Source organism: Leuresthes tenuis, unplaced genomic scaffold (genome assembly GCF_036924035.1).
Source record: "Leuresthes tenuis unplaced genomic scaffold, fLeuTen1.0.hap1 SCAF_18, whole genome shotgun sequence".
In the NCBI taxonomy this organism is placed as follows: Eukaryota; Metazoa; Chordata; class Actinopteri; order Atheriniformes; family Atherinopsidae; genus Leuresthes; species Leuresthes tenuis.
In genome coordinates this window covers 10,259,636-10,286,829 of record NW_027325372.1, presented here as the reverse complement: position 1 = coordinate 10,286,829, position 27,194 = coordinate 10,259,636, and the positions used below count along the sequence as shown (strand labels likewise).

The 27,194-nt window shown below is 44.1% G+C and overlaps 4 protein-coding genes and 1 non-coding gene across 8 annotated transcripts; 3 read left to right on the top strand and 2 right to left on the bottom strand.

The window, feature by feature from the left end:
- Positions 1–3,585: 3,585 nt before the first annotated feature.
- LOC140275518 (26S proteasome non-ATPase regulatory subunit 4) lies at positions 3,586–9,058 on the top strand. Its single transcript, XM_072371000.1, has 10 exons — positions 3,586–3,655; positions 4,269–4,409; positions 4,531–4,645; positions 5,236–5,322; positions 5,443–5,511; positions 5,681–5,896; positions 6,361–6,469; positions 6,562–6,693; positions 6,799–6,851; positions 8,479–9,058. The coding sequence occupies exons 1-10, from the start codon at positions 3,630–3,632 to the stop codon at positions 8,647–8,649; spliced, it is 1,119 nt and encodes a 372-aa protein (XP_072227101.1). The 5' UTR covers positions 3,586–3,629; the 3' UTR covers positions 8,650–9,058.
- Positions 9,059–9,260: 202 nt separating this feature from the next.
- On the top strand, positions 9,261–17,866 carry znf687b (zinc finger protein 687b). 2 transcript variants are annotated; one of them, XM_072371157.1, is made up of 10 exons: positions 9,261–9,393; positions 10,098–12,446; positions 12,695–12,990; positions 13,079–13,263; positions 13,938–14,114; positions 14,221–14,383; positions 14,677–15,066; positions 15,224–15,324; positions 15,684–15,771; positions 15,987–17,866. In XM_072371157.1, the coding sequence occupies exons 2-10, from the start codon at positions 10,112–10,114 to the stop codon at positions 16,584–16,586; spliced, it is 4,335 nt and encodes a 1,444-aa protein (XP_072227258.1). In that variant the 5' UTR covers positions 9,261–9,393; positions 10,098–10,111; the 3' UTR covers positions 16,587–17,866. The 2 variants fall into 2 exon arrangements, with proteins under 2 accessions (XP_072227258.1, XP_072227259.1); XM_072371158.1 differs by having other exon boundaries at positions 9,262–9,393; positions 12,728–12,990.
- LOC140275896 (small nucleolar RNA SNORA13) lies at positions 14,445–14,580 on the top strand. The gene has a single exon (XR_011908600.1). It is a non-coding gene; the product is annotated as a small nucleolar RNA SNORA13 (small nucleolar RNA).
- A 9-nt stretch (positions 17,867–17,875) lies between the features above and the next one.
- aqp10b (aquaporin 10b) lies at positions 17,876–22,765 on the bottom strand. Its single transcript, XM_072371162.1, has 6 exons — positions 22,388–22,765; positions 21,781–21,907; positions 19,510–19,647; positions 19,108–19,226; positions 18,727–18,944; positions 17,876–18,636 (listed from the first exon to the last, which is right to left on the bottom strand). Exons 1-6 carry the CDS (start codon positions 22,694–22,696, stop codon positions 18,435–18,437), a joined length of 1,113 nt encoding a protein of 370 aa, XP_072227263.1. The 5' UTR covers positions 22,697–22,765; the 3' UTR covers positions 17,876–18,434.
- Positions 22,766–23,376: 611 nt separating this feature from the next.
- hax1 (HCLS1 associated protein X-1) lies at positions 23,377–26,588 on the bottom strand. 3 transcript variants are annotated; one of them, XM_072371160.1, is made up of 7 exons: positions 26,415–26,588; positions 25,889–26,151; positions 25,578–25,783; positions 25,432–25,495; positions 25,217–25,350; positions 24,888–25,008; positions 23,377–24,788 (listed from the first exon to the last, which is right to left on the bottom strand). In XM_072371160.1, exons 1-7 carry the CDS (start codon positions 26,477–26,479, stop codon positions 24,718–24,720), a joined length of 924 nt encoding a protein of 307 aa, XP_072227261.1. In that variant the 5' UTR covers positions 26,480–26,588; the 3' UTR covers positions 23,377–24,717. The 3 variants fall into 3 exon arrangements, with proteins under 3 accessions (XP_072227261.1, XP_072227262.1, XP_072227260.1); XM_072371161.1 differs by having other exon boundaries at positions 23,381–24,782; positions 24,879–25,008; positions 25,432–25,474; XM_072371159.1 differs by having other exon boundaries at positions 23,384–24,782; positions 24,879–25,008.
- Between the last annotated feature and the right edge of the window lie 606 nt (positions 26,589–27,194).

Here is a 27,194-nt window from a genome sequence, read left to right as displayed (position 1 = left end):
CTGAGTTAGTCAGCAAAATTTGGACTGAATCTTGTCTCTCTAGGTTGAGTCGTGCGTCGAGGCTTCTTACTAATCATGTCACGGGGACTCAAAGAACACGTAATGACGTTATTGCCAACTGGCACGATCATTTTGTTTCACATTACAATTGTCTCTGCTATGGATTGAATGCGGTCGGCACAGTTGTTTTTTTTTTGTCTGCTTGTTAGCAGGATTTATCGAAGCGCTCTGGACTGATTTGCACGAGTTTACCATGTTTTACCAGAGGTACATGGCTCGACTTTAGAAGTTCGATTTTGACCCATTTTCACCCAAAGGAGAGGTATATGTTTGCAGACGACTCTGGTTCATGCTATAATAGCAATTATAGTTTGCAGTTTACTCAGCACATCCTGCGTGACCTTGTATGGCGCCTTATCCAAATGAAATCTACCATTACAGCATAATTGCCCTGTTTTCTTACTATAAGATATGACCCTACCTCTCTGCATTAGGGTGTCACTGTCTGATTCAGCAGTCCTGCAGTCAATTCTGCCCTCGTGAAGGTTATGAAATGAATTTTATATTTGAGGTGTGTCAGAGAGGTTTTGATTCAACTTCTTGATGACTTTGGAGGCGGTTTGTGCTCTGGTACTATACTATAGTGATGTATTTTTATTGTTTTGTCCACACTGTTTATATCGGTACTGCCAGGTTAAATGGGAGAGCTGCAGCTGAGTGTCCACAGCACGGACACTCGAATGCGAGTCATTAACACCTGAAACCAGGCCGGATGCACCTGTAGCAGTTCCAGACATGCTGACATGTCGGTAGATACTTCATCAATGTAGACCCGAGTGCTCCCTGACAGCCTGTCTGTGTTTAGTTTATGTGTGCATTAAACATTTGCTACATTGCATTTAATCACGCAAAAAGAGCATTACGAAGACCAACATGTTGCAGCAAAGAATAAAAGTCTTGCTTGAGCTTTACTGTCTTCACTGCGCTCTAACTTTTAGTTAATAAGCACAAGGCTTGTATGCATGGGAACAAAACAAAATAACCATTGAAGTGCTGCATTTTCTTTCAATAATTTACACTTTACCACTCTTTTCATGTGTTTGCTGCTGTAGACTTAGGTGGAATAGCCATTTATAGCATGACATAGTCTCAGCCTGATTTGTGTTGACTTGCCTTCACCGTTTTGATATTTTTCTTATTGCTCTGTTATGCTTATTGAAATCTTCGTATAAATGCAATGCTGCAACTCCTACAAGGATGTTGATCTTGCACACGAGTGCCTTGTTATTGTGGTGAACCGACTCTCGCTGCTTGAGCAAGTTGTGTAATCTTTGCGTGGCAGTGTTCCCTTCAGAGATAAATGTAGATGTAAAATGAGATTCATGAGATGGGCCCCGGCTGTCTTACATTAGCTATTTCTCATTAGGAAAAGACGGTGATGGCTGCCTGCTGTGTGAAAGTGAACAAAACAAAATGGTGCATCAAACTGTCGAACTGCGATTCAGATCAAACCGGTTTCAGAGTGTGTGTTCAGTGTTTTTAACCTGATGTCACGGTTGGACCACATTTGCTTTGTCAAGTGTCACAGTTGTTTGAAAATGCAGAAATGTATTGGATTTGGATGTTCAGTCTGACAGCACTGGACTGTGCAGTGAAATCCTCTTGTTTACACCATATATGTTTGTCAAAATGAGTAAAGCTGTGCAATATATAGTAAGGTTTGTTGACCAACGTCTGACCAAGATGCATTATTTGGGATCTTCTACATCACCTGTTAATGGTATGTAAGCAGTAGCACACGCAGCCTATGAACCAAACCTGTAAATATAGTGATATTTATTGTGATATTTATTGCTTTATGTTTAGTTTTTTCTCTTGTTTCCAAAATGTTTGTTCACGGTGACGAGGGGCTGAAACTGTGCCTTTCTTTACACAGCACAACAAACTTGCATCCAAGGCATTCAGCTGTTTAATTAAAACCTTTGTTTTATTGTTGCTGCATTATTTCGATTATTTTAACAACTGTTGAACGATCTCGTATTTTCTTTATGTATTTCTCTTCTCCTGCCTTTGGAATTGTGCATGACAGAAAAAAAGCACACGTCTTTGTACAAGGATCACAACAATGCCTTTTCACAGAATCCGAATTTATTGTGTTTCTCCATCTGTTTTGGGGCCGTCATGTTTTGTACAATTGTACCTGAAGTCATTAAATAAAAAAACAAAAACAAACTGATTCCGTTTCATTACACACTGCATTACAGACATTCTCAGCTGTCAACAAAGTATTTGTCAAAAAATCAGGCGTATTCATTTTTCCTATTGATGTACAAACTGGAGACATATTTAAAGGAAAAACTACTTATGTGGAAGGCAAATTTGTTCAGATAAATAAATTCAACAAGATGATGAAAAGGGCTTTACAAGACAACATAAGACACATTAAATCAGAATAATTGATTAAATGTGATGGTAAACAGGAAAATCTTTTATTTGATATAAAAGAAGCTGGAATAGTATTAGTATTAGAGCCTTTTTTCCACATATATGATGCATACAAACTGAGAGCAGCTTCTTCTTGTTTAGTTCTAACTCAGTGGTCAAAAACTTAACCTATTCCGGTTGACCTAAAGGGCCCAGAAGGTTAATAAAGAGCCAGAAGACCTGCAATGTATTTTGGCCCCAGCAATCTAAAACTATATAAACCAACAGCAGTATTTTATCTCAGATCTGGCTTGATAAGTTGTCAGGTCACCACAGGGCATCATGTTCTAGCAGAACAGCTTTGTTGTCTCGTTTCATTGAGTTAACAAGTTAGTTTAACACCGTCTGTTGCGTGGAACACTTTTACTCTGAATATGTTTCCTCATTTGGTATATAATTAATGGTGGTAGAGGATGCTGTTCAAACACATTGGCCCAGAATCTTCTATGGGTGTCAAAACTGGGTGGAGATCTGGTGATTGCTAAGGCCATAGCATGTGACAGCCGTATTCTCATATTAATCCAACCAATCAGCGAATCTTTGGGTCACCCTATTGATGGGATTTTTGTCATCCTCATGGGGACCACTCCCATCAAGATAGAAATATCATAGGATAAAACAGAAAAGTGGACTCAAATTATGCTTAAAATACCTCTATACTTGAAGTTGTCTAGAGTTCTGATTTTTCACAGTATTGGAGATTAATAACCACATATCAAGTTGCTGGATTTTGCAAAGACACCCATGTGCTGGGATATTTTCTACATGAATAAGTTCTTTATTCAGTACTATATTTACTATTTATATAAAAAATATAGATTGTGAAATAATCTTACAATCCCTGTTTTTTTTTTTTACAATATTACTTTCCTCGTACTCAGACAATAATCATCATAATAACTGGAGAGAGTCATTGGCATTGTAAAGCAAGGCTGTACAAGAAAAATTATGAGTACAATAAAAAAAATAGAAAAAAATTAAAGTTTAAAGCTAGTTAGTGGACCTTGACTTTAGATTTACTGTACACTGCATCAGCAAATCGAAGGTGACAGTGACTGACCAATCAGATTACGCCTTGTTCAGACGCTGTCCAATAGTATGTTATTTTGTAAGACTACGACAGAGAGCAACAAGAAGTTACCAAAATGGGGCTGGAAAGTACTATGGTCTGGTAAGAACTCTAAAGATATGTTTTTAAAGTAGTTGTCCAACTAATGGCGGTTCAATTGGGGACGTAGTAGTTAAATACTCGATAAGGTCGTCAATCGACCTCAATAATGAGCAAATGTACCGGCCAACTTGACTGATTTTAGTCAGTGACGGTTAGCCGGCTAACGAAGTGTCGACCGGCTGAGTCATTGTAGCTACAGTTAGCTTTAACTAAATGTGGTCTCGGTGTTATATTTCTTTCTCTAAAATATATGACATCATTTTGAAATGCTATGACTTACATTTTTGTGGGTTTTTTTATATACATTTTGAACTGACAACATTAACGGTGCCATTGTTTAGACGAGCTACTCCTTTGGTGTCACCACTTGCTAACGGTAGCGAGCCGTGCTAGTTAGTTTTTTTCTGTTTGAGTTGTTAAAATCTTGTTATCACCTACCTGGTTGAGGGAGAAATGATTCCCAGGGAGCTGACTGAAGTTGACCTGAGGTGTCTTACTAAAGCAAACCCTCTGCCAGGCTTTAACAATGTTGTGATGGGAATAAACCAACGATAACTAGCTGTTTGCCAGACTGGTGTCTGAAAGCCATGTTAAACTGATATCTCCCCTTTAGTGTGGACAACAGCGAATACATGAGAAATGGAGACTTTTTACCAACGAGGCTACAGGCTCAACAGGATGCTGTCAACATCGTTTGCCACTCAAAAACACGCAGCAACCCAGAGAACAACGTGGGCCTCATCACCATGGCAAAGTAACCATTTCTCTTTATTGAACAATCCTTGTTAGTCATTGTGATAAAGTTGAACAGTTCCTTTGCACATGGTTGCGGATGATGGATTACAGTCTGCGTTTGTGCTTGTGTTTTTATTTAGTAACTGCGAGGTCCTCACCACACTGACACCAGACACTGGACGCATCTTGTCCAAACTTCACGCTGTCCAGCCCACAGGAAAGATCTGCTTCTGCACAGGCATCAGAGTGGCTCATGTGCGTAATCTGCTGTTTCATACATAAAAGAGTAATCTTCGCAGTTATTGTGAAATGTACTCGTAAAATAACAAATATGTTTTCTGATTTGGACTTGAACTGAAGCTGAATGACAACTTTGCTGTCTTTGTAAACTGCCTTGAGGTGGCCGCTGTTAGGTTGCGCCATACAGATGAAACAGAAATTAATTTAAACTGAATTTTGTCACAGCACAGGAAAAAGTATCAGCCATGCAGGTATCTGAATTTGAATGACTTACAACAATCAGCAACTATATATAAGTAGACCTGAAAGATAAAATCCTCCAGAATGATGAGGGTGCAGTCTGTTTTTAAATACTTCTCCACTGAAAAGTGTTTGACATCTGCCCATTTAAACGGTACTAATTGGGCAAACTTAACTTTGAGTTTGTTGTAGCTGGATATGTTCCTGAATGAGAAACTGTTCTGATGAGAAACTGTTTACAAACAGTTCACTAGTATTTCATTCTTCACTCTTATTATTTTTTTCTTTTAACACATAAGTTAAGAAGCAAATCTCTGATCTGTAAATTGGGGGTTTTGCTTTTTTGTTTCTTTTTCCACGTGTAGCTGGCCCTAAAGCACAGGCAAGGAAAAAACCACAAGATGAGGATCATTGCTTTTGTTGGGAGTCCTGTGGAGGATAATGAAAAAGATGTGAGTTGGAAGTCTTGCATCACCTTTCATGCCGATGTCTTACGAAGACATATAATTGATCTACATCTGTGTATTCTCTCTATCCCTTACTGTTTCTGTCCCAACTTGCTGATCATGCAGCTTGTCAAGATGGCAAAGCGCTTGAAAAAAGAGAAAGTGAATGTGGACATCATCAACTTTGGAGAAGAGGTGAGGAATTATTGGTTTATCCTCCATTTTCACTTCTACAATCTATGCGATCAAAATGTATTTATTTAATCATTTTATTTAGTCATTTACTTTCTTATTAGTTTGAATGTTCTTTCTTTCAGTATCCAATGCTCTATTCACAATTTTGTGTGTCTGACTGTTCATTCAGGAGATGAACACAGAAAAGCTGACTGCTTTTATCAACACTCTAAATGGGAAGGAAGGAACAGGCTCCCACCTGGTTACAGTGCCCCCTGGGCCCAGCCTGGCTGATGCGCTGCTGTCCTCTCCCATTCTGGCCGGTGAGGGAGGATCTATGATGGGTCTTGGTGCCAGCGACTTTGAGTTTGGTGTGGACCCCAGTGCTGATCCAGAGCTGGCTCTGGTAAGCAATGAATAAATGTGTGTTGCGAGTGCTGGGAAACTTCACAGTTATGCATAATAATGCTGATCCTGCACAGGAGAATATTGGAAAATATGGTTGTGGTCATCATTGAAACGGGCAAACGGTGCAAAAACAACAGCTATCAAATACATTTGTTAACATGAAATTTAACTAATCAGTTGGGGATTTTATTTCTTCCTGGAACATGCAAAGCTACCAGAGATTATTCAAACTAAGAGAACTAGAGGATTATACCTTTTTAATAGATATCTTTTTACAACTTCACTTTGTGCGTCGTGCACATCAGGGCTACTCAGACAGCAATGCTCTATACTCCCACTTTTAGGGTAAGTTAAGGGAAATCTCAGATAATCAGGTGGATTTGCCAGAGTTAACTTTTTAGAAGCAGCGATCCCTTTTTTCTCTTCATGTCTCATCGTGCTGCCTCTGTGCCTTCGCTGTAGGCCCTGCGTGTTTCAATGGAGGAGCAGCGACAGAGGCAGGAGGAGGAGGCCCGCAGAGCTGCTGCTGCTTCTGCAGCCGAGGCAGGCGTGCCCACAGCCAGCGCAGATGGTAACCGGAGGGTTGGCAAAAAGTTGCTAAGATTGACAACTTGGATAAAAGTTTGTTTGCATTTGACTAGAAACATTTTTCTCGTCTCACAGAATCGGAGGAGGCGTTGTTGAAGATGTCTGTATCTCAGCCCGAGAGCGGTGCAGCAGTGATTCCTGACTTCAGCAGCATGACGGAGGAGGAGCAGATAGCCTACGCCATGCAGATGTCTCTTGCTGGAGGAGGTGAGCTTCATTTGTCACATAAATTTAAGCTATAAATGTTACTGCTGTTATTCACAGTCACACTTCTGTGTTCAGCTAAATAAGAGTCCTTTTTTTTTTTTACAGAGTATGGGGAAATGGACACTGGAGCCCCTATGGACACTGCAGAATCAGCCAAGGTGAGTCATCATATCGTGTACTCTAAAATGCCCAATTAAATGATCTGTATAGATAAACAGACTTTATTAGGAGAAAGACCTTTCAGGCAGTATATTTACATGCCCCGTGAGGCATTTTTATTGAACTACTGTCTTTGTCCCACTATGCCAGTATAGGAGCAGAAGCGACATATTGAATAAAGTATTTCCCACTCAGTCACAATACGTGGCTTTTTGTCCCCTTTCAGCTTGTTACTAGTGAGCTTTTTCTGTAGCTGGGGCAAATTATTATGTAAAGCAATGGATTGGACCGCTTTAAAGCTCTGAACGTTTTACACGCGCTGCACACTTTCCTTGTTTATTTTTACTTCCTGCTATTCCTCGTGGTTATTCCGTTATCAGCTTCTACTGTTGCTTCAGGGTCACAGCCCAGGATAGGAGCTGTGGACAAAACAAGTAGGCCAGTTAGAGTCCAATTGCTTGTTTATACGCAAAAGTAATTTGACGAGCAACCACATTATCTGAGTCTGTTTGAAATGTGATTCATTGTGATTTTGTTGGACAAAAATGTTTACATTTACAGTACTTTAAAAGTCTAGTTTCAAGTTTTTCACCTTTTTTTAGTGTCCATAAAATGTCTTTTTGTGTTGAGAGACATCTAATGAGCAAAGTCAGCCATCAGTACTATGGATGAGGATTTCTTATTGCCCATAGAGCAACACAAATGATTGTTTAGACTATTTAGAGGAACTGGTGCCAACCAATCCAGACTACTAGAAAGGTGGGGCTGCGCAGCTAATTTGCATGTGCTGTGAGGAACAGATGAAATGAGAAGCTTGCAAGCTGAGGAGAAGTTACTACAGGTTAGGTGGAGAACACAATAGAAGCAATGCTGCCAGCTCCTGGACTGCTGGGCTTGAGAACAGGATTAGCTCCTGTACCTAGCTCTTCAGCAGTGAGCTCTTGGGCTAGCCCAGCATTTCTGGAGCTAGGGGCTTCTGCGGTGTGTGTGAACTTCTGGTCTGCTCGGCTTCACGCTTGGCCGTGTTTTTGCTGTGTGCTGCCCATCCTGGGAACTGGAATACTGTGGTAGCATCTAGTCAGCTGGCAGCTCTGAGTTAACCTTGGTCATGTAGGCAGGGCCAGAATAGCATATTCATAGATATCCGTTCACTGAATAAGGAAGAAGAGCCATATTCTAAGCAGTTTTTAAAGATGTGATAGTTTTTTTTTTTTTGGGAAAAAACATTTAAATGTACTATTTGAAGGTGCACAGGTTAGTGTTTAGAAGATTTATAACTTCTACTTTAAGTTTGAATTTAGCTTCATACCTACAGCAGCAGTAGCAGCAGCTGCTGAACCCCATTTAGATTTAGAACCATTTATAAAACCAAACCAATGACCACAGCCTTGGCCAATAGAATGCTGAATTTAGGTAACGGATTCCCAAAATGTTTTATGGTGAAAAACTAAGGAAACCATGAACAGAAAAGTTACAACCAGGGGAAAATGCTTTGTTAAACAAGATTTGCTGTTAATCAACAGAGTGACTCATAGGATGATTAAGACGGTGATATTATGACAAACTGGTGTTGATGTATGCAATACTCCATCCTAACTTATTGCATCTGGTATTGGTCTTACAAAGGAGGAGGATGATTATGATGTCATGCAAGACCCAGAGTTCCTTCAGAGTGTCTTGGAGAACCTGCCTGGTGTGGATCCAAACAACGAGGCCATCCGCAACGCCATGGGCTCCCTGGCTTCCCAGACAGGAAACAAGCCAGATGGCAAAAAGGATGAAGAGAAGAAGAAATGAGGGGAAAAAACTGTTGAAAAATGAACAATTGCAGCCTCATGCAGGATTTCTTTTATATAAGATTGCTGATGCACCGCGCTGCATGACAGCACTTTGACATTTAATACCATCCTTTTTTAAGACACTCAAAGACACCAACCTAGAGGGGGGATTAGAGTTTTGAATGACAACTTAGTGTCTAATTTGACTGTTAAGAATTGCCCAGGAATAAAAACTGATAAACTTAGAAATGTAAACAGGGTCTGTTCTCAGACAGCCTTGCACACTCTTCACCGTACAATTTGATCTACATGGTATTATTAATAATTGACCAAACAGAAAAATCTGTGATGACAAGCTTTCAGACTAAACAGTTAGCCAAACACCTGTCAAGTCTTTGTGTTTTTGCAATAAAAGCCATCTGTAAATGCTTGGCCTTTTGTGGTGTTTTTGCCTCCAGAGCTTCATTGCTGCAAATGTTAGGATGTCAAGAAGACTGAGGAGACAAAAAGCTGAAATGGTAGCAAACCATCAGTTTAGTGAAGATAACACTATCTTAGCTTCAAGTAGATCTCCTTACGAGATGTTTGAAATTAGTGTGTTCTAGGTATCCTCAGTTAAAATAAACGTACGTGTCGTTTGCAGCATCTTCCATGCATTTTTCCAGCGCGATCACAGCCTGATAGGATGTCCCGGGTCACGTGACGGGAAGCGCAGCATTTTCAGCTGAAAACGAGCTAGGATAGTCGGGAATCGCATATCCAGGTAAACAATCAAAATACATGAAATATTAAAGGAAAGTCCCCTCCCCAGTCACGCTTTTCTGTGACATCGTCGACCCTACGATCACCGGGTTTTGTCTTCTGTCAACCCACACCTCAGCAAACTGCTCCGGTTGCTTTTTAATGGCGAACGCTAGCTAGTTAGCTAAATGACCCCTCTCTGTCTTGGCTGGAGCGCAGCGGCCAGCTAACCAGCAGCCTCAGACGGAGCTGAACATCGCTAGCACAAAATAACGGAGGTCGCTGCTACAAAACGCTCTCTCGACCGAGCCGTGTCTCAAATGGCCACCGCTGCACAACATAGCATGTACTAAAAGCATGATTGGTGTAGTGTTTCTCATTCATGGTAAAAAGGTGCTGAGCCTGTCACCAGAGATGGGTTTGGCTGCAGCAGCGCCGCCGCTAGCGCACTAGCTGGCTAACTACATGCTAGTGCAGGATCCTTGTAGTCAGCCAGCTTCCTTGATGACAAGCTAACCTGCTGGAGCTTGTCAGTTTGTGATGATTGAATGTGCATGCATGACATTTATTGTGCTGAATCTAATATGACAAGACATTTTAAAGACATTAATGTTAGTGTTTTGCGTGTAGCCGTCTGCAGCCTGGTTCATTGGTAACAGCACAGGCAGACTAATGCTGGAGTATTTGGTTGCGTTCATTTACCGAGTCTGTTTATTGTGTTTACAGGAGTCAATCCCGGTATGGGGGACATGAAGACCCCAGATTTCGATGACCTGTTGGCAGCATTTGACATTCCTGACATAGATGCCAAAGAGGCCATCCAGTCTGCCCCAGACGAAGCAGAGGGGCCCCATGGAGCTGCAGGTGCACCCCTTGGTAAACCGGATAGCGTGGTGGGCGTTGGGTCAGCGATGAGACCGCCAAGTCCCTCAGACTCCCAGGCGGACACCTCTATTGTGAGTGTGATTGTGAAGAACAAAGTCCGTCATGAGACTGTAGATGGAGGGGAGGGAGACACAGACCAGGATCCCATCGACGTGATCACGGGGGTAGACGTGGGTCCCAGACTTGGTGCGTGTGCGCCTGGGATGGCTGAATCTGAGGCTCTCAACCATAACGGTTTTGCGGTGTCTGGTGTCTCCACGCCGCTTCCCCTCAGCCAGGCGCAGTCTAACGGTGCGCCGTGGTCCATGAACACCCCGAAAGTGTCCGAACCAGCAGGTGCCAGTACAGCCAAATCTCACAAGCAGGGTGGGAACATTTTCAACAGACTTAAACCACTTGTGGCGCAGGGATCCGGAGATCCAGTGGGTCGGGCTAGGAAGATGCAGCTTCTGCAGCAGCAACATCAGCAGCAGCAGGATACAGGTCAAGAAAGAGCAGATGGGGTCAAAGCATCATTACCTTCTTCTTCCTCTCTGTCAGCTGGCTCTTCTCCTCTGGCTGCTGGAGGACCTGTTGGACTAGCCTCGCCATTCTTTCCACCTTCCAAGCCTCTGCTTTCAGCTTCCCCTTCTGCACCCTCATCACACCCACTGCACTCATCTCAGCCTTTTAACGGAGCCCCCAAAGGTGGCTCTGCTGGATTTCAACACCCACAGGTGGAGGAGGAGGATTCTGACCCAGATTTGGGGAGTCCTCTTGTAATCCAGGAGAACCCAGACTCTCCAACCTGCACTCAGCTGAGTCGCCGTTACAAGTCTGATTCTGTCTCACAGCCCACCTCCTCTGCTGCATCTCAACCTAAACCAGGTGACACTCCTTCAGGGTCATCTCTGACTTCATCAACCCCTCAGTCTGGCCCAACAGAAAGTCCCCAAGTGGAGGACAGACATCCAGAACATGTCATAGAAGAAAGAGACTCGCCAGAAAGTCCTGAACCAGAGATGCCAAAATCAACAGCTCAGGTCACAGCTAAGAGATGCTCGAGCCCTGCTGTGGCCTCCACTCCACCTCCCTCTGAACTGCGGGAGCCGAAAGAGGAGGAGGAAGAGATGGAGGTGGGCAATGGGATAGATAAGGTTGCTGATGCTAAGGCTGACAAGGGTGAAAATGTGAAAGCGAGTGAGGAAAATATGGAGGTGGGTGATGACAAGTCGAAACCCCTTCCCACTGATGGAGGAGAAACAGGCATCTCTGCACCTGCTGCCTCTGGAGCTCCGTCCCGACCCCTCAAAGTTCGGATAAAAACAATTAAAACCTCCACAGGTGGAATCACCAGAACTGTGACAAGGGTAGCTCCTAAAGGTGGTGCTGCAGGGAAGGGCTTGGACTCTAAACCCCAAGCTGGGGAGCGTAAGGCATTAGGAAACAAAACCCAAAAACCTGAGGCTTCTCCTGGTCACATGACAACAACTTCCCAGAAAGTAAGCGCTCTCAACGCTCTGCCAGTGTCTACGCTGGCAGCCAGCAGCGTCATGCTCGCCGCTGCCACTAAAGTTCAAAACAAAATGGCTTCATCTGACAAGGCAAAGGTTTCTGCCACTGCGGTGAGCATCACTAAGTCCGCTGCCCTGCCTGTAACTCCTGGGGCAGCTTCATCACCCAAGTTCTCAGTTGCTGCTGGTGGGATAAGTGTACGCACAGCAACTAACAAAACGGCAAACGGAGGGAGCGGAACCATCATAGGCAGCACCCTCCAGCCAAACAAACCTGCCTCCATTGTCAACAGCACAGGAGCCGTCATCTCGCGGAGTCAGTCCAGTCTGGTTGAGGCTTTTAACAAAATTCTGAACAGCAAAAACCTTTTGCCGAGCTACAAGCCCGACCTCTCGGCTCCTCCGCCGCCTGAGTGGGGTCTGCCGCTCCCAGCCACAGGATACCGCTGCCTGGAGTGCGGAGACGCCTTCGCCCTGGAGCGCAGCCTGGCGCGACACTACGACCGGCGGTCGCTCCGCATCGAGGTGACCTGCAACCACTGCGCTAAGAGGCTGGCCTTCTTCAACAAGTGCAGCCTGCTGCTGCATGCGAGGGAACATAAGGAGCGTGGGCTGGTCATGCAGTGCTCGCACCTGGTCATGAGGCCCGTCACCGTGGAGCAGATGATTGGGCAGCAAGACATAACACCAATCGGTGGTAAGTTGAGACGCAGCTCGCGGTCATTTTGACTGACAATCTGCTGTTCGTTGTTGCTGTTAATCGTTGAAAACTCCTAATGCAAAAGTCTAACCGTGACTCCATCATTCCTCCTTTTCTTTTTGTTGACTGATGAGTCACAAAAGATGCATCAACCTTAAATACGACACACCTCCATTCACGTTTGGCTCATCTTCCCTGACCATCACCCATTTGTCTCCTCTGTTCTCCACCCTTTGGCTGACCAGGTCTGCTCTCCTCTTCGTCCTCTTCTCCTCCAGTCTCTTCACCCTCCGCCACAGCAGGGGGCGCCGCCGTCGCTGCCAATTCCAGCCCCATGAAGGACGCTTCGTCTCCGGCAGCAGCTCAGCCTCGGCCTGTCCGCCGCGCACCCCAGGGCCCCCAAGCGCTGATGCCTCTGCCCTGCAAGAAGGCTGAGGGGCTGCAGTACAACAACTTCAAATGTCCAGAGTGCCAAACGCAGTTCTCTGGCAAGACAGAGCTGGTCACTCACTTCCAGCAAATTAGAGGGGCTCCCAACTCGGTGAGTCTTGGTGATGAGCAAACTGTGTTGCGCTGCTGCTGGTCACTGATTATTTTTTTGCTCCAATTTTCCTTTTCTACATCTACAGACGTGTACACAGTGCTCGCCTCCCATGATGCTTCCCAACTCATGTGCCGTGTCCGCCCACCAAAGGATCCATAAACACAGAGCGCCTCACGTCTGCCCAGAGTGCGGCGGAATCGCACGGCAGGCCAGCTTCCAGACCCACCTGGAGGAGGCCTGTCTGCACTTTGCCAGGCGCATCGGCTACAGGTGTGGAGACACTTTACAAAGTTGTCAGCAACAAATCCCTTCGTCGTTTCATTAACTGGCCACCAAAAGATTTTGAAACACAATAATACCAAAAGAGGACAGTATTTATTAGGAATTGGATCACTTTCATGTAACTAATTTGTGTTTGTGCTGGGATCATTTCTCACAAGAGCTTCTTTATTTCAGCAAGACTTTGCCAATCTGCGTTCTTCACGTGTTACAACAGCCTGGCTCTGTAGTGAAGACATTCCAGGAACTCCAGGTTCCTGCCTGTAAATACCTAAAAGACTTGAAGAACCAAATCATGTAACCAGCAACTATTGGGCAAACTGTATCAGCTCCCAAGCTCAGATATGAGACAGATATGATGCAACATGCAGGTTAACTCTGTCCAAAAGCTTCTGAAACATGTAAAACATGAGTATATAGTTTAAAAATGACTTAGTTTTGCTGTTGGATATATCATTTTTGCACAGTTTTAGTATTTTTAAAAAAATGCATTATTATATACATATATATATATATATGTATATATATGTGTGTGTATATATATATATATATATATATATATATATTATATACAAGATGCAACTTTGCAAGCAAATATGAAGTCAGAGTCGGTTAAAGAGAGGGTTTCTATGGAGTTAAACGTTGTCACTTTTTGCTTCGTCAAGGTGCTCGAGCTGCCAGGTCGTGTTCGGTGGGTTGAACTCCATCAAGTCCCACATTCAGACTGCTCACTGCGAGGTCTTCCACAAGTGCCCCAGCTGCCCCATGGCATTCAAGTCTTCCCCCAGCGCTCAGAGCCACATCAGCACCCAGCACCCGACACTCACTGGAGGACAGGCCAAGTACGCTGCGTGCATTTCCACCCGAGCAAACTTTTGTCCTCTCAGACGTCAGAGCAGCTTTGAGATTTGCTGTCCCGCGTTCATGAATTCTTTTCTGATTCTGCAGGATGATCTACAAGTGTGTGATGTGTGACACGGTTTTTACCCAAAAACCTTTGCTGTACATGCACTTTGACACTCATTTAGCCAAGCAAAAAGTGCATGTGTTCAAGTGTCCCGACTGCACCAAACTCTACGCCCAGAAAGGTTCCATGATGGAGCACATCAAGGTATGTTTTTGGATCCTTTTCATACTGCACACATTTGAGATGAAGCATCGTGTCACATAATTGCCTTTATGTGTTGCCCGTTCATGTGTTTTCCACAATGAATGTGGTGTCAGCAAAGGCATACATCAAGCCTTGGATCAGCCTTAGCAAGGTTCCTCACTGGTGACCTTGTCCTAAGTTCTGTCCCAAGTACAGCACTTCAGCACTTAGCCCCGCTCAGACGTAGTGTGCCAGATATTGCTGAGTAGATTTAGTGCTATGTTGTGACGCCATGCTCCTGTCGTCCCGCTCAGACCGCTCACAGAGGCCCCTCAGCCAAACAAGAGTCCCAGCCCGACACCTCGAATCCCCCCTCAGCCTCAGCCAATGCATCCGGTCCGTCTGGCCTCAAGTCGAAGTCCTCTGGAAAACCGGACACCTCTGATGGCGAGGACTGGGGGCGGGAACAGGAGGAGGAGGAAGAGGAGGAGGAAGATGACGACGACGACGAGGGGGACGAGGACTACGAGGCTCCAGGGGGTCACACCGGTGCTGCTGCTGCTGCCGCCGCCGCCGCCACCACCGCCGCCGGCCCCAGCAGCGGTCATTCCAGCGGCCCGACAGAGTGGACCTGCCCTCAGTGTCAGACCACCTTCACTGACAACGAAGACTACCTGAGTCACGTGAAGATGGAGCACGGCAAGGTGGGGCATGTTGCACCAGAGCGCGTTCAGCGCATTTATCTCAGCGCGCTAATTGTGAGGATGAAAACCTTTCCATGGAAACGGGTTGCCGAGCACACGGGTAAACTGACAGATTTTCTGGGGGGTTTCATCGGGTCTCGTAATGTGTGTTCCACAGTTTCCTTGTCGGATTTGTGGCGGCACTTTCAGCACATCTTCCAGTCTGCGGCGTCATGAGCGCGTCATCCACGAGGGCAACAAACGAGTCTTCCATTGCCAGTGAGTCTCTTAACTTCTCATTACAGGCATGTTTGAAGCAAATATTTTCTTAGTGTACTGTACAGATATGTATGTCTGCAGTTAAAGAAGAAGAAGAGTTACTCTGGGCTCATTTTAAGTGACTCCACTACATTAATCTGACCACCAGAGAGCACTAACTGCTCAATTAATACATTTTTAAAGTCTTGAACACTTCCTTTGAGAACAAAAGTTCAGTTCAGTATGAAGATCTGTTATACTGGTTTGTTTATTTATTCATTTTCTTTTAGAATTGCTGAGCAGAGGGTTTAAAATCTCTTAAATATTGACGTGTGATTGGTGGATGTTGATTGAAGCCTGTGTGATGATTTTTTTTTTAGATATTGCACAGAAGGCAAACGCACTTTTGGCAGCCGGTTCTTGCTGGACAAACACATCCGGCTCCATCACAGAACCACAGATGGGCAGGTGGGTCCACATTCTACATCATTCTGAGCAGGTTTTGGTCATATAATAGTTATTTAAAACCCCCAAAATCAAAAGTGTTAGCATTATTCGACCGCTCATCTTCACCAGCTACACAGGTTTCATGTTGTCCTTGTTAATCTGTTGAGTTGAGAACGGTACGAGGACACCGTGATAGTATTTCAAGTGCAAGTATTAAGCCTCGCTGTGGCCCTTAGGGTCCCCCCCTCACCAGGAAGCGTGCTGCCACAGGGGCAGAAGGAGCAGGCAGTTCATCAGAGCAGGACGGCGAAGTTGGCCCCCCTGCATGCCGGGCAGGAGATGAGGAGGAAAACGCCACAGAAGACGGCGGCGGTCCTGCAAAGAGAACCAGGGCGTCCGTGGCGTCCACGTCGTCGGCACCGAGCGAGCTGGAAGAGGAAGACAACATCTTCCGCTGCGTCCCCTGCGGCTTCTCCACAGAGGACGGGGCGGAGTTTCAGCGCCACATCCCGCAGCATCGGGGCGACACCGCTTCCTTCCAGTGCCTGCAGTGCGGCGTCTGCTTCGCGTCGGCCGGCTCGCTCAGCAGGCACCGCTTCATCACTCACAGAGTGCGGGACACCCACAGCGACGCCGAACGCGGCGCCCCTCGCGCTCACGGCTCTCCCGACGGCTCCCCTGCCGCCTCCCCTCAGGCGCAGGGCGAGGACGGAGAGGGGAATCTGATCTGCAAGGTGTGCGGTCGGCGTTTCGACAAGGCCACCGACCTCAACACCCACTTCAGGACCCACGGTATGGCCTTCCTCACCGCACACAAGACGGACAAGCCCCAGTAGGAGGGGTGGGGGTGTCGCCTGAGACTGGCGGGGCTGTAGAATATGAATGTTGATGAAACACAGCTGCTCCTGTGCCGTTTTTTTTTAGCAGCCACAAACATTTTCCTCTCTATGGCACCCCTTCTGTGCGATTGTAACTGCATGTTTGATTACTGAACTCACCTGTGATAGATCCGTGAGGAACACCTCCCTGAGTAGAGCATTTATATATCAGTCATACTCTAATACATCCTGTCCTTCCACTTCCACTGCACTGACTGTAGCCACATGCCTGTTTCTAAATGTAACACGCGCACACACACACACACCTCCCACTGCACTCCTTAGAGCTGTAGTGCAGATATTCTCTACGCCACATTATATCCATGCTGCTTGCCTCAAAGTCCATGCTTGTTTTTCCGACGTTTGATCAGTTTTAACACCTCCAGACACCTCGAAAGGCTCGTAAAACCGATCAAGCCGAGACATCTGAAGCATGAAAGGGAGTGTTTGGAGAATTTAACACTGATTTTTTTTTTTTCCTTTTTTTTTTTTTATCTTGCTTTTATTTATTTATATGAAACACATTACTGCTGTTGGTATTCGTGCGGGTCTGTTGCGTCAGGTTGGAGCGACAGAGATATGAGATGAGAAACACTGATGGCATTTCATTAGGAGATGAGGCTACAGGAGGTCTGTAGCCTGTGTAGTGTGAATAATGTGTGATGTTGTTAATCGTTAAGCTAGAAGAAGAAGGGAGGTCAGGCTTCCTGTCAGTAGTATGTGTACGAGTTTTGCCATGTAAATGCATAGTTACACTAAAAGAAAGCATTCTGGTTTTAGTAACTTGCTATGATAATGTGAATACGTATAGTATTTGTACTTGTACCGTTCCCTTTTTTCCAAAACTTGTTGAAGTTTAAAAGAAAAAAGAAAAAAAAATCCCCCCCCCCCCAGAACTAGATACACCTTGTAATTACAAATCAGAGGGAGAACGTGGGGGTTGTGTTGTCTTAATGTGTATGAAAACAAATGTTTATCTCTTTGAGACGATTCTTTTGTATCTACAGGATCAGTGCTTGCTGTACTCACATTTCTTTTGTATGTTCCAGCCTTCGTGGTCACGTGACGGGGGGCCTGTGTGTGGATGTTTTTGGTTTTTTTGTATCTTTTATATGTCATATCATATTTATATAGCTCGATAGTGGAAATTTCATGTCATTTTCTTTTCCATGGTTGTGGTCTGCTTGCTGAAATGCCATACACTTTTGTGCTGTTTGGAAATAAATGTGTAAAAGATATCTAACAGCTGCAAGAGGGTTCATGGGAGTCTCCTTCAGAGCCGTGTTTGCACATAGGACTATTTTCAGCACTCAGTTAAGGTTACATTTATTTAAAACTCACACTAATGTCGAACAAGACGCGTCTTCAACCCTGTGAAGCATTTCTTTAAGGCTTGTTGAAGCATAGTTAAGTGACACAAGACAATATAAAGTTTCCCACCATCATTAAATAGTTTAGTTTAGCAGTTGGGATGCAAACATTTCCCTTTTAGCACTTAATTTCAGTGTTTTTTTCCCTGATAAAGCCACTTGATGAAAAGGCCGGGGGTTGCTAAAGTCTCCCTCAGAAGAAATAAGAATTTTGTGCCCATCCGACCTGTAGATATTTTACTGGAGAGCTCATCCAACTCTTCATATTATTTCATAGCAGTTGAATAATGGTAGACCAAAGATTTAGCTGTGTAATCAAATAGATTTTAGAGATAAAAGCCTACAGCCTCTGACGCTGAAAGACGGCTTTAGGCGCTACTCTGCATTAACCCAATACACACAGTTCCTCCCTCTTTAATGTGGCTTAATTCTGCCACTAAGCTGGTTTTCCACAGTCTGGTTTCACTCCCTCCAGCTCCAGCCCCTTCTTGCTCTCAGTGGCCTCCTGACATGAGTTCTGGGACTCATCCGATGTGGGAGGATGGTGAGCCTCAATCAGCAGTTCGTAGATCAGCGTTCCCAGCAGCGCCCCAACGCATGGAGCCACGATCGGCACCCACCACCAGCCTCCTCCTGCCCTGTGAAAAGAGTTCGGATTAAAAAAAAAAAGTCTTAACAGCCATTAAGGTTATGCAGGGAAAAAAAACAAAAAAAAAAACAACATCTACTTGAAAACGTCGACTCCCCAGCCGCCGATGTACGTGAACAATCGAGGACCAAAGTCCCTGGCTGGGTTGAGGGCGTATCCGCAGTTTGAACCCATTGAGACGCCGATGACCAGCACCAACGCTCCCACCAGGACAGGCTGGAGGCAGTCAGGGACTGAAGTGTTCCTCTGGTCCCCGAGAGCCAGGACACACAGCAGCAGGGCAGCAGTGCCAATCACCTTAAAGACATTAAAAGAATCATGCAGACAGCAGAATAACCTTATAGGCCCCAAAAATAAATACAACATGTGTGTGTATATAGTTTCATGAAATCTTTCACCCTCGATTATGATGGCAACAAGGACGGGCCTTTTTATGATGATGGCGCCGACAGTAACTGACCTGGTCGATGACTCCTCCCCACAAACTGAGGTAATCAGCCGGGTAGGTTGAGAATATACCTGCGGTGGCGGTGGGTCCCGTCACTGTCAGCTGACCTCCGCCGTACGTTAGGATGGCGTCTGCAGACATTTCATGGTACACACACATTTAAACACACAAATATTCAGAATCACCAGATAATACATAGCTGCGTAAGCATGAACACTTTTTCTAAATGCATCAGTCCAAGCGAGTAATTGCTCCCGGTGAAATGTATCATTTGCTAAAAAGAACAAAACCTGCTTTGAGATATATTTAAACTTTTTATACAACGGGCATTGATTCGTCTAAATCATCTCTCTCTACATTCAGAAACAACACCAGCTGTCCACATGCATCTGAAGAACATTGTTGAAGGCTCACTGTGGTACTGCAGACCAACCGTGGCTGCTGCCAGAAAGGCTCCGAGCACTTGGAAGAAGATGTAGAAAGGTAGTTTTATCCATGGATGTCTGCCCAAGACACACAAGCTCAGAGACACTGCAGGATTGAGATGGGCGCCTGGAAAAGAAATGGATAAATCGAGCTCAATGGTGGACTGATAAGGTTCACATTTTTTTTTTTTTTTTGGCTGCAGTGAGCAAAAAATGTGTTTGGATTAAAAAATAAATAAAATAAGAAATACTAGAATTTTATGAAAACGTATGTGTTAAGCATGGGGGGGGGCTGTCATGCTTGGAGGTTTTGTTGCAGTCAGTTGCATGTGTTTGGTGCCAATGTTAGTGGTAGAAAGAAGAAGAAGAAGAGACGAGGATATAAGCAGCAAACATGCCACTTGTTTAAAAAAAAAAAAAAAGGTTTTGAAATCCTGAATGTCACTTATAATTTCAGACATGCCTCTAAACACCAGTGCATGCACAATGGCCGAAGAGAAGCTACTGGTGGGAAGAATTGATGAAAAATTCACCCAAACAGGAAGTGAAACGCTCTTTGTTGCTAGACAAAGTGTTTGAACAGTGTTCCTCAACTCCAGCCTTTGTCCTGCATGCTTTACGGGGGTTTCCTGAGCCAGCCCACCTGATTGAATCAAACAAAACGGCTCTTCACAGCAACGTGTTCATCATTTTCGACACAAACCTGTTAGGGACTCATTCATTTGAGCAAGTGTGTAGAAGCAGAGCAACATGCAGGAGCCGAAGACTTGAGTTGAGAAACATCAGTTTACAGGCTGTCAAACATGGTGGTCATGCAGATCTTTTTCTGATCGCATTAATATGTTATTTAATTTTATCATCTTTATGCTTTTTTTTAGAAATCAGATGATCTTTTACTTCAATGACCGGGGGTGCCTAAAGCAAGGGTGGCACTGAAGTGAAAAACACATGCCAAAGGTTTTTTTTGTCCAGCATATTCCCTTTAAGAGCAACTACACACATTTTTGTGCCACTGTCATCTGTCAAGAAGTTACAACCTGAGCAATGAAATAATATCGTAACGCAGACATTTTTATTAGTTTTTCAGATCTTAGAATTAAGATCTGATTTATTTTTTCAGCTGCCAGAAAGAAATGAGTTTCTGTGGAGACAGTTGAATTTTATTTACCTTTTCGCTTTACATCAAGATCACAAGTTGATTGCCTCATTGTCTCGAGATAATGGTTTTGTGTGAGGATAACTTTATGTGACCTGGAGATAACAAGTCGATATGTTCAGCAGAGTAAAGTTCGTTTTCCACCACCACAAAGAGTGGGATCTCCTGGGAGGCAGCTACTGGCTGAAGTACAGCAGAGTTGGTTATGATACGATCTGTGCCCACCGGTGTTTTGCACGAACACGTTAAAAATTAGCATTGATTTTTAACTGAATATGGCCATTTTCACCTGATCTACATGAGAGCACAGCTCTGTCTCTTTGACCACAGTGAATGCGTGAGACAGAATTTACCAGAAAGTTCCAGCTCCGGCAAAACCCAGTGCCCTGTGCAACGAGTCGAGCGTCAGTTACAGACATGGATCCTGTATTTGCAACTAATGCAGCTGCATCATGACAATTACGGAAATGTTTGTCTGCACACGTGTAGAGCTACGCAGCAACACTCCAGCAGCGGACAGTGAAACAGAAGCTGACAAAAAGTATGAGAACAAAAGCTATCATAATGCAGCTGTAAAGGAGAGGCGAGAAAAGAAAAAGAAGTGAAACCTCTTTACTAGACGACTGCACAGAGGAGAGCATCTGTAATGCAAGTTCAACTTTTGTTTTGGTCTTGGCACAGACAGATGTTCATGGAGTCTGTCCTCACCTTTTTGTGGTTTTAAATCTTAAATCACGGTTGGATTTTGAGTGTCTTGATGATTAGTAATAAAATAGATGAATGAATAGATATGCATGCAACTGCTTAGAAGGTCATAGGTGCCAAGATGGCCTCGTTCTTCATAGTACAAAACTGCTATGGACAGAAAAGGTGCATTATTTTCCTTGACAAACATGTGGCCTACAAAGCAAAAGTTGGGCTTGAGGACTCTATGTTGTGGAATCAAGCAGAGATTCAACCTCAACCGACACAGACTTGTTTTGAAACGCCAAAGTTTAAATCCCCAATTCAAAGAAAACAATTATCCCGGAGGAATTCGCCACTTTATGAAGTGAAAAACAATGTTCAACCAGCCACATTTACCTTCTAATAACCGTCTCTTACCTGAGACCCCACGGGAGACAAAGACCCCAAATGTTACTCCAAGAGCAAAACCAAGATTGATCGACAGGTACTGGCCATTTTTTTCTCCAGATGTGGTCACCTGGGCAACAGAGCCACATCCAAACAGCTGCAATGACAGGAGATGAGGAGGTGTCACAACACAGTTCCAAACCGCAGATTGTGTTTGTCTGATAATCGGCATAAAAAAAAAAACATTGTTCATATTTCCTCTGAACAGTTAAAACAGTTTATTATGAACTTCATGTCTGAGCGAAGTGCTTTATGATCTGTGCTGTAAACGTTCATTGCTTTGGCAGAGATAAAACAGCAACAATGTCCTCCAATCTCGCACATCATCCTCTCTTTTTACCTCACCCTACACTTCCTCCTCAGTCACTGTAAGTCATTTGTCGGACCAAAGTCCTAAAAAAAGTTATCCATTGAGTAGGTTCACTAAACAGATGTGCAGGCTTGTCTTTTTTTCTTTTCTTTTTTTTTTTTACAGGTTAACCTTGTAAAACACTTGGTATTTTGTTTACTCATGAGTAACCAGCTGAACTTTCTTTGCTTGGCAGCTTCTCAAAGCTAACAACAAAGAAATACTTACAATCAGGATGTAGACTCCGAGACATTCAGCCATGCACTCCCTGACCAGTTGGTTTCTGATCCGGCACCTCTTCAGCAGCCTCTCCATCCCTGAGTTTTCTTCTTCTTCTTCTTCACAGTCCTGACCCAGGTGAGCTTTCAGAGAGGGGACGCTGTAATCAGGTGGATCCGTTCTGCACAGCTCTGCACCGTCTGCCTCACTGAGCAGAGTTTGCCCTTTCATGCCAGAGCCATAGTCTACGTCACACAGTTTACTGCTTGGCTGGGGTGGTGCATTCAGGAGAGGAGAGTAGTTCACTTTGTAGGACATCCTGAGATCCAAATCACAACAGGAAAGGTCTAAATCATCTCTTTGTACCTCTCTGAAGCTTGACACCAGCTCACTTCACTGGTTTGCTTTGAAAGCAGCTGATCAGAATTGGCTCTGATTGATCTTTCTCTTTGATTAGTTGCTCTCACACTGAATTACTCCCTTTCTTGATAAAAAACAGAGCCCGACTCTTGGCATTGCTTTTCAGGTGAGCTTTGTTCTGCTAAAAACTACATCCACAGATTTTATGCAAGGTTGCCATCAAGCTTTTATGTCACAACTTAGCAGAGAATGTAAAATGATGACCACACTTGAGTATTTTTTGCAATTTAGGGTCTTTAAAGTTATCTGTTAAACTTTAGTAAGTGTTTGTGCAGCACAAAAATACCACAGCACCAGAAATTAAAGTAATCATTATGTTAATGTGTTTAAAGCACTTTCAGAACACTAACTTGTTTGTTAATATCAATTATCAGCATGGCAATCAAATCAGTATAGGTTTTAGTAAAATATATGCATGTGTGTGTGTGTGTGTGAGAGAGAGAGAGAGAGAGAGAGGGAGACTCAAAAGTAGGCCTGTTATTTCAAATGCTCATAATATTTAATATTCAGGGCTCTCACATTTTGAATGCAGGCAAGAGTGACATTTTGGCTATAATCCATTTTGGAAACAGGTCAGCATACAAAGACAAGAACTGCAAAGTGCTGCTATATTTCACTTTATCTCACTGTGATCTAAGGCTAGAAATCAGCCCACAATATAAAGTAAGACTGAAAATGTGACAAAGAGACTAGATTAATTTTTCATGTTGAAAAGAATCATCTGGTTCTCACCAGGTCTTAAAATGAGGTCAATAAAACCACAAATGAACAGCATCACATGACATGTTACACCTTTTACATTATCCGTGTGACACGAACAGAGTCAAAATGCAGAAATAACTCAGTACACCCTATAATTCAATAGTTTGTAGAACCAGCAGCAGTAACTGGATTAGGAGTTAAGATAAACCCTACTTTACAATGTTGCTTCAGTTCATTGAGGGTTGCAGGTATTTGTTGATAAAATGAACTCTCTTAAGGTTCTACATTTGCTGGAGGACTTAGGATCATTGTCCTGTTTGGTGATCCAGTTTGGTTAAAGTTTTCGTTGTCTGACAGATGGCCTCACATTTGTCTCCAGAATACTTTGGTATACAGAAGAGTTCAAAGACTGCAGAGTGCCCAGGTCCTGTGGTTGTAAAACAAGCCTGAATCATCAGCCCTCCGCTGGTTAGTCCACTCCTGGGAAGAGTGCCAGCTGTTTTGAATGCTTTCCACTTGTGAATAATCTTTCTCTCTGCAGAATGATGGACTCCACATAGTTTGGAAATAGCCTTGCAACCCTTCCCAGATTGATGGGCAGCAACAGCTGCTTCTCTAAGATCACTGCTGATGTCGTTCCTCTTTGGCTTTGTGTTAAGACACACCTGAATGCTCCAGACCAGCAAACTGCCAACACTTCTGCTTTAATAGAGGCGCTCACATCTCATTTCGTGCCACTTGAGTTCAATTCAGAAACTGCGTTGCCGTGTTCTTTGTGAACTTCTTTCAAACTCAGGCTTTCAGAGAACTCGTGTGCAGTATTTTATAGTTCCCAAAAACACGAGGCAAACAACTATGTAAATACATCCTTTATTTGATTCCTCTTTCACACACATCCATACTGGCTTGTCTGCAGGACGATACAAAAATAAAATATTTCACTTAGCTGTTCTGTGTCTGATGTGTCTCGCCACGTCTTCATCTCCAGGGTTTAGGATTGGCAGCTTCCTAGGCTACACAGTCACTTTAATCACTTTTTTTTGCTGTTTAACCTTCAACAAGCCAGCAACTTTTTAACCCAACACATTCAATTTGGCAAATCAAGATCATGCAAGTGTCTGTCCATAAATAAGCCAACACACACCGGGAGACAAACGCCTGTTGTCAGGGAACAAAAGCTACAACGGACCGGGCCAGAGGTACGCTGCATTCACGTGTTACTTAAAGCCTCCAAAGAACTTGGAGAACAAAGAGCCATCATCCCGCAGGTCTGAGAAGCGGTGTGGACCTGGAAGGAAAACAAGAACCGAAGCATTCAAAATAGCTCAAACTGCTACATCTGTTGAAATGCTCTCATTTCCTGTGAGGAAGAACTAAGCGGACCTACCTGGCGGCACAGGTCCGGTCTGGTGGTCTGGTCCCTCGAGCATCCCACCACCTCCTGAGCGAGTCACAGTGGTTTCCTCGTTGCCTTGGCCGTCTCTGACTGTACGCCTCTCCTCCACGGTCTGACACACGGGCAGCAGGAAATCAGGGAAAAACATTTACTCACTGTTGACTGGAAACAACACGTCCATCTTATGCTCTGAGGCCCAAATCCAACACTATTCCTTAGACATCCAGAGGTTCTGCAGTCATGCTTTACCCCATCAGACTGGTCTTGGCTGTGTAAATTGCCTTTGACATTCCAGTGAAACGGCATTGAAGAAAACTCACCCCGTCAGGTTTCACTACTTTGGTGACCGTGACTGACTGGAAGAAAGATCGGGTCCTGGGCTGAGTCGGTGTGTGACCAGCTGGCGGCGTCAGAATCTGATCCAGGCCTCCAGATGACACAGCAGAGTCCAAATCTTCATGGATTAAGAATGGAAAATTAGCTGGGGACAATATAACAATTATAATAATTTAATCAAATAAAACAGGCCACCTACCTCGGTCTTCTTTGAGCTCCTCATGTGGAGTTCTCTGTGGCCCCTGTCTCCAAACATCATTAAACTTTAGGACACAGTTAGAAAATATTGAGTTGATAGTTCTGACATTTGTTGCAACAGAAAGAAAGGCTTGGTCATTTACTTACCTTGGAAAAAGGGGTCCAGCCACGAAAAGGCGCACCAGGGAATTCTGGTGAATTCTGGTGGAATTCAGGTTGGATGTCACTTGGTGGCCCTCCTGTGTCACTGTCAGGAGATTTTAGCATCAAGTCTCTCAGGGGGTTCTTGCTGCCTCGTCCTTTCTCTGCTCTGTCCTGAGGTGGAGGTTGCGGTGGCATGATTCTGGGAACACCTAACCCACAGAGGAGGGGGACAGGGTGAGACGCGCACAGAGAACGGCCCGCTTTCGGTTCCGGATGGTGATTTAAACATTTAGATAACAGCTCCGTTTTCATACCGAGGGGATCAGACCCCGGCTGTTCTTCCCAGCGGCCCAGCTGGGAGAAAATCTCCTCCATCTCCTTGAGGACGTGGCCAAACACTGGAGGCTCCTGGATCCTCATCCCGTCCGGACCGAAACTGAAACCAAACCTCCAGGCACCGTCAAAAGGCTCCTGCTGGTCCCCTCTAAACCCATCATAGTGGAATCCATCTTCCTCATCATCGTCGTCGTCATCATCATCATCATCATCATGAGTCATGGCATCGAAGAAGGGGTCCCTGGCAGAGGAAATAAAACAGGTTTGAGTCCATGTGATGTGTCTGCATCAGCAGTAAAAGCTGCCTTCAGTTAGTCCGCGAATAGACCGAAAGGGCCTCAACCGTATTACACTGAGGCTTAAATAAAACATCAACCATGCAAGCTAAGGGACCCCCTGTGGTTTTCCTGGAAAAACAAAACACTAATCTTGCCCTTGATAGAGCTGCTTCATTGCCTAACAGCAGGTAACTTCTACTACTCGGCTTTGACTCCACAGACTCACCTTCGGCCTCGATAATGGCCTCCAGGCACCCCGAAGAATCCGCGAAATAAATCAAAAACACTCATTTACCGGCAGCGTCCGCAGAGAGCCGACAACCATCACTTAAAAGGTAATAAACTGACAAGAGAGTCGCACCAAGGAAGCTGCAAATGTCAACAGTGTCGTAAAGCGTTCTGGACGGTTCAGCGTGACGCAACCCGTCGTAATACGTTTGCCGTAAATACGAGAAACGGCGCGCAGCAGAAATTACGTCTTCTGTGGGATACTGTTTAAACAAGAGAAAACAAACCACTGAAATAACCGGACATATTATTTAAGAATTTTTTTTATGGACACGTTTCATTTAATTTAATTTAACTTTTTTTTTTTTTTTACCGTATTTATTTTCTCACGTCACCTTTATTGAACTAAAAGTTCAATGAAATAAATGAATAAATGTATAATTCACCTGAAGTAATAAAATGCCGACCGTTGAAATTCTTCATATAAAATATACATGTTTAATACAAGTATTTTCACCCTCAATCAACTAAATTTTTTTGTTTAATTCTTAAATACAAAATTACTTTGGAGTAATTATTTTATACGGTGTCACTATATATTAGTAAAATCTATGTGGGACTTCCATCAAGAACTTCTGATGTATACGTTGAGCACACGTGTATTATCGTTTCCTAACTATGCAGTAGACTTTATCAACTCAAGTGTAAAACATTGTTTGAATGATAAAGAGCACTATAGAGGAGCCCATTTCCGCCTCTGTAAAGATAGTCTTAAAAT

What these genes read in the sequence shown, in the direction of transcription:
- aqp10b (XM_072371162.1), bottom strand. Translation starts at nt 22,696, where the DNA reads ATGTCCTACAAAGTGAACTACTCTCCTCTCCTGAATGCACCACCCCAG. An exon ending in GGGGAGGAGTCATCGACCAG is followed by an intron (nt 18,945 to 19,107) that starts GTCAGTTACTGT and finishes AATGTCTTTAAG; the next exon opens with GTGATTGGCACTGCTGCCCT. An exon ending in TGGGGAGTCGACGTTTTCAA is followed by an intron (nt 18,637 to 18,726) that starts GTAGATGTTGTT and finishes CTCTTTTCACAG; the next exon opens with GGCAGGAGGAGGCTGGTGGT.
- hax1 (XM_072371159.1), bottom strand. Translation starts at nt 26,479, where the DNA reads ATGAGTGTTTTTGATTTATTTCGCGGATTCTTCGGGGTGCCTGGAGGC. An exon ending in GGAGCTCAAAGAAGACCGAG is followed by an intron (nt 25,351 to 25,431) that starts GTAGGTGGCCTG and finishes TAATCCATGAAG; the next exon opens with ATTTGGACTCTGCTGTGTCA. An exon ending in AAGTAGTGAAACCTGACGGG is followed by an intron (nt 25,009 to 25,216) that starts GTGAGTTTTCTT and finishes CCCGTGTGTCAG; the next exon opens with ACCGTGGAGGAGAGGCGTAC.
- znf687b (XM_072371157.1), top strand. Translation starts at nt 10,112, where the DNA reads ATGGGGGACATGAAGACCCCAGATTTCGATGACCTGTTGGCAGCATTT. An exon ending in TTAGAGGGGCTCCCAACTCG is followed by an intron (nt 12,991 to 13,078) that starts GTGAGTCTTGGT and finishes CTACATCTACAG; the next exon opens with ACGTGTACACAGTGCTCGCC. An exon ending in CTCACTGGAGGACAGGCCAA is followed by an intron (nt 14,115 to 14,220) that starts GTACGCTGCGTG and finishes CTGATTCTGCAG; the next exon opens with GATGATCTACAAGTGTGTGA.
- LOC140275518 (XM_072371000.1), top strand. Translation starts at nt 3,630, where the DNA reads ATGGGGCTGGAAAGTACTATGGTCTG. An exon ending in CTGGAAAGTACTATGGTCTG is followed by an intron (nt 3,656 to 4,268) that starts GTAAGAACTCTA and finishes TCTCCCCTTTAG; the next exon opens with TGTGGACAACAGCGAATACA. An exon ending in ACACTGCAGAATCAGCCAAG is followed by an intron (nt 6,852 to 8,478) that starts GTGAGTCATCAT and finishes GGTCTTACAAAG; the next exon opens with GAGGAGGATGATTATGATGT.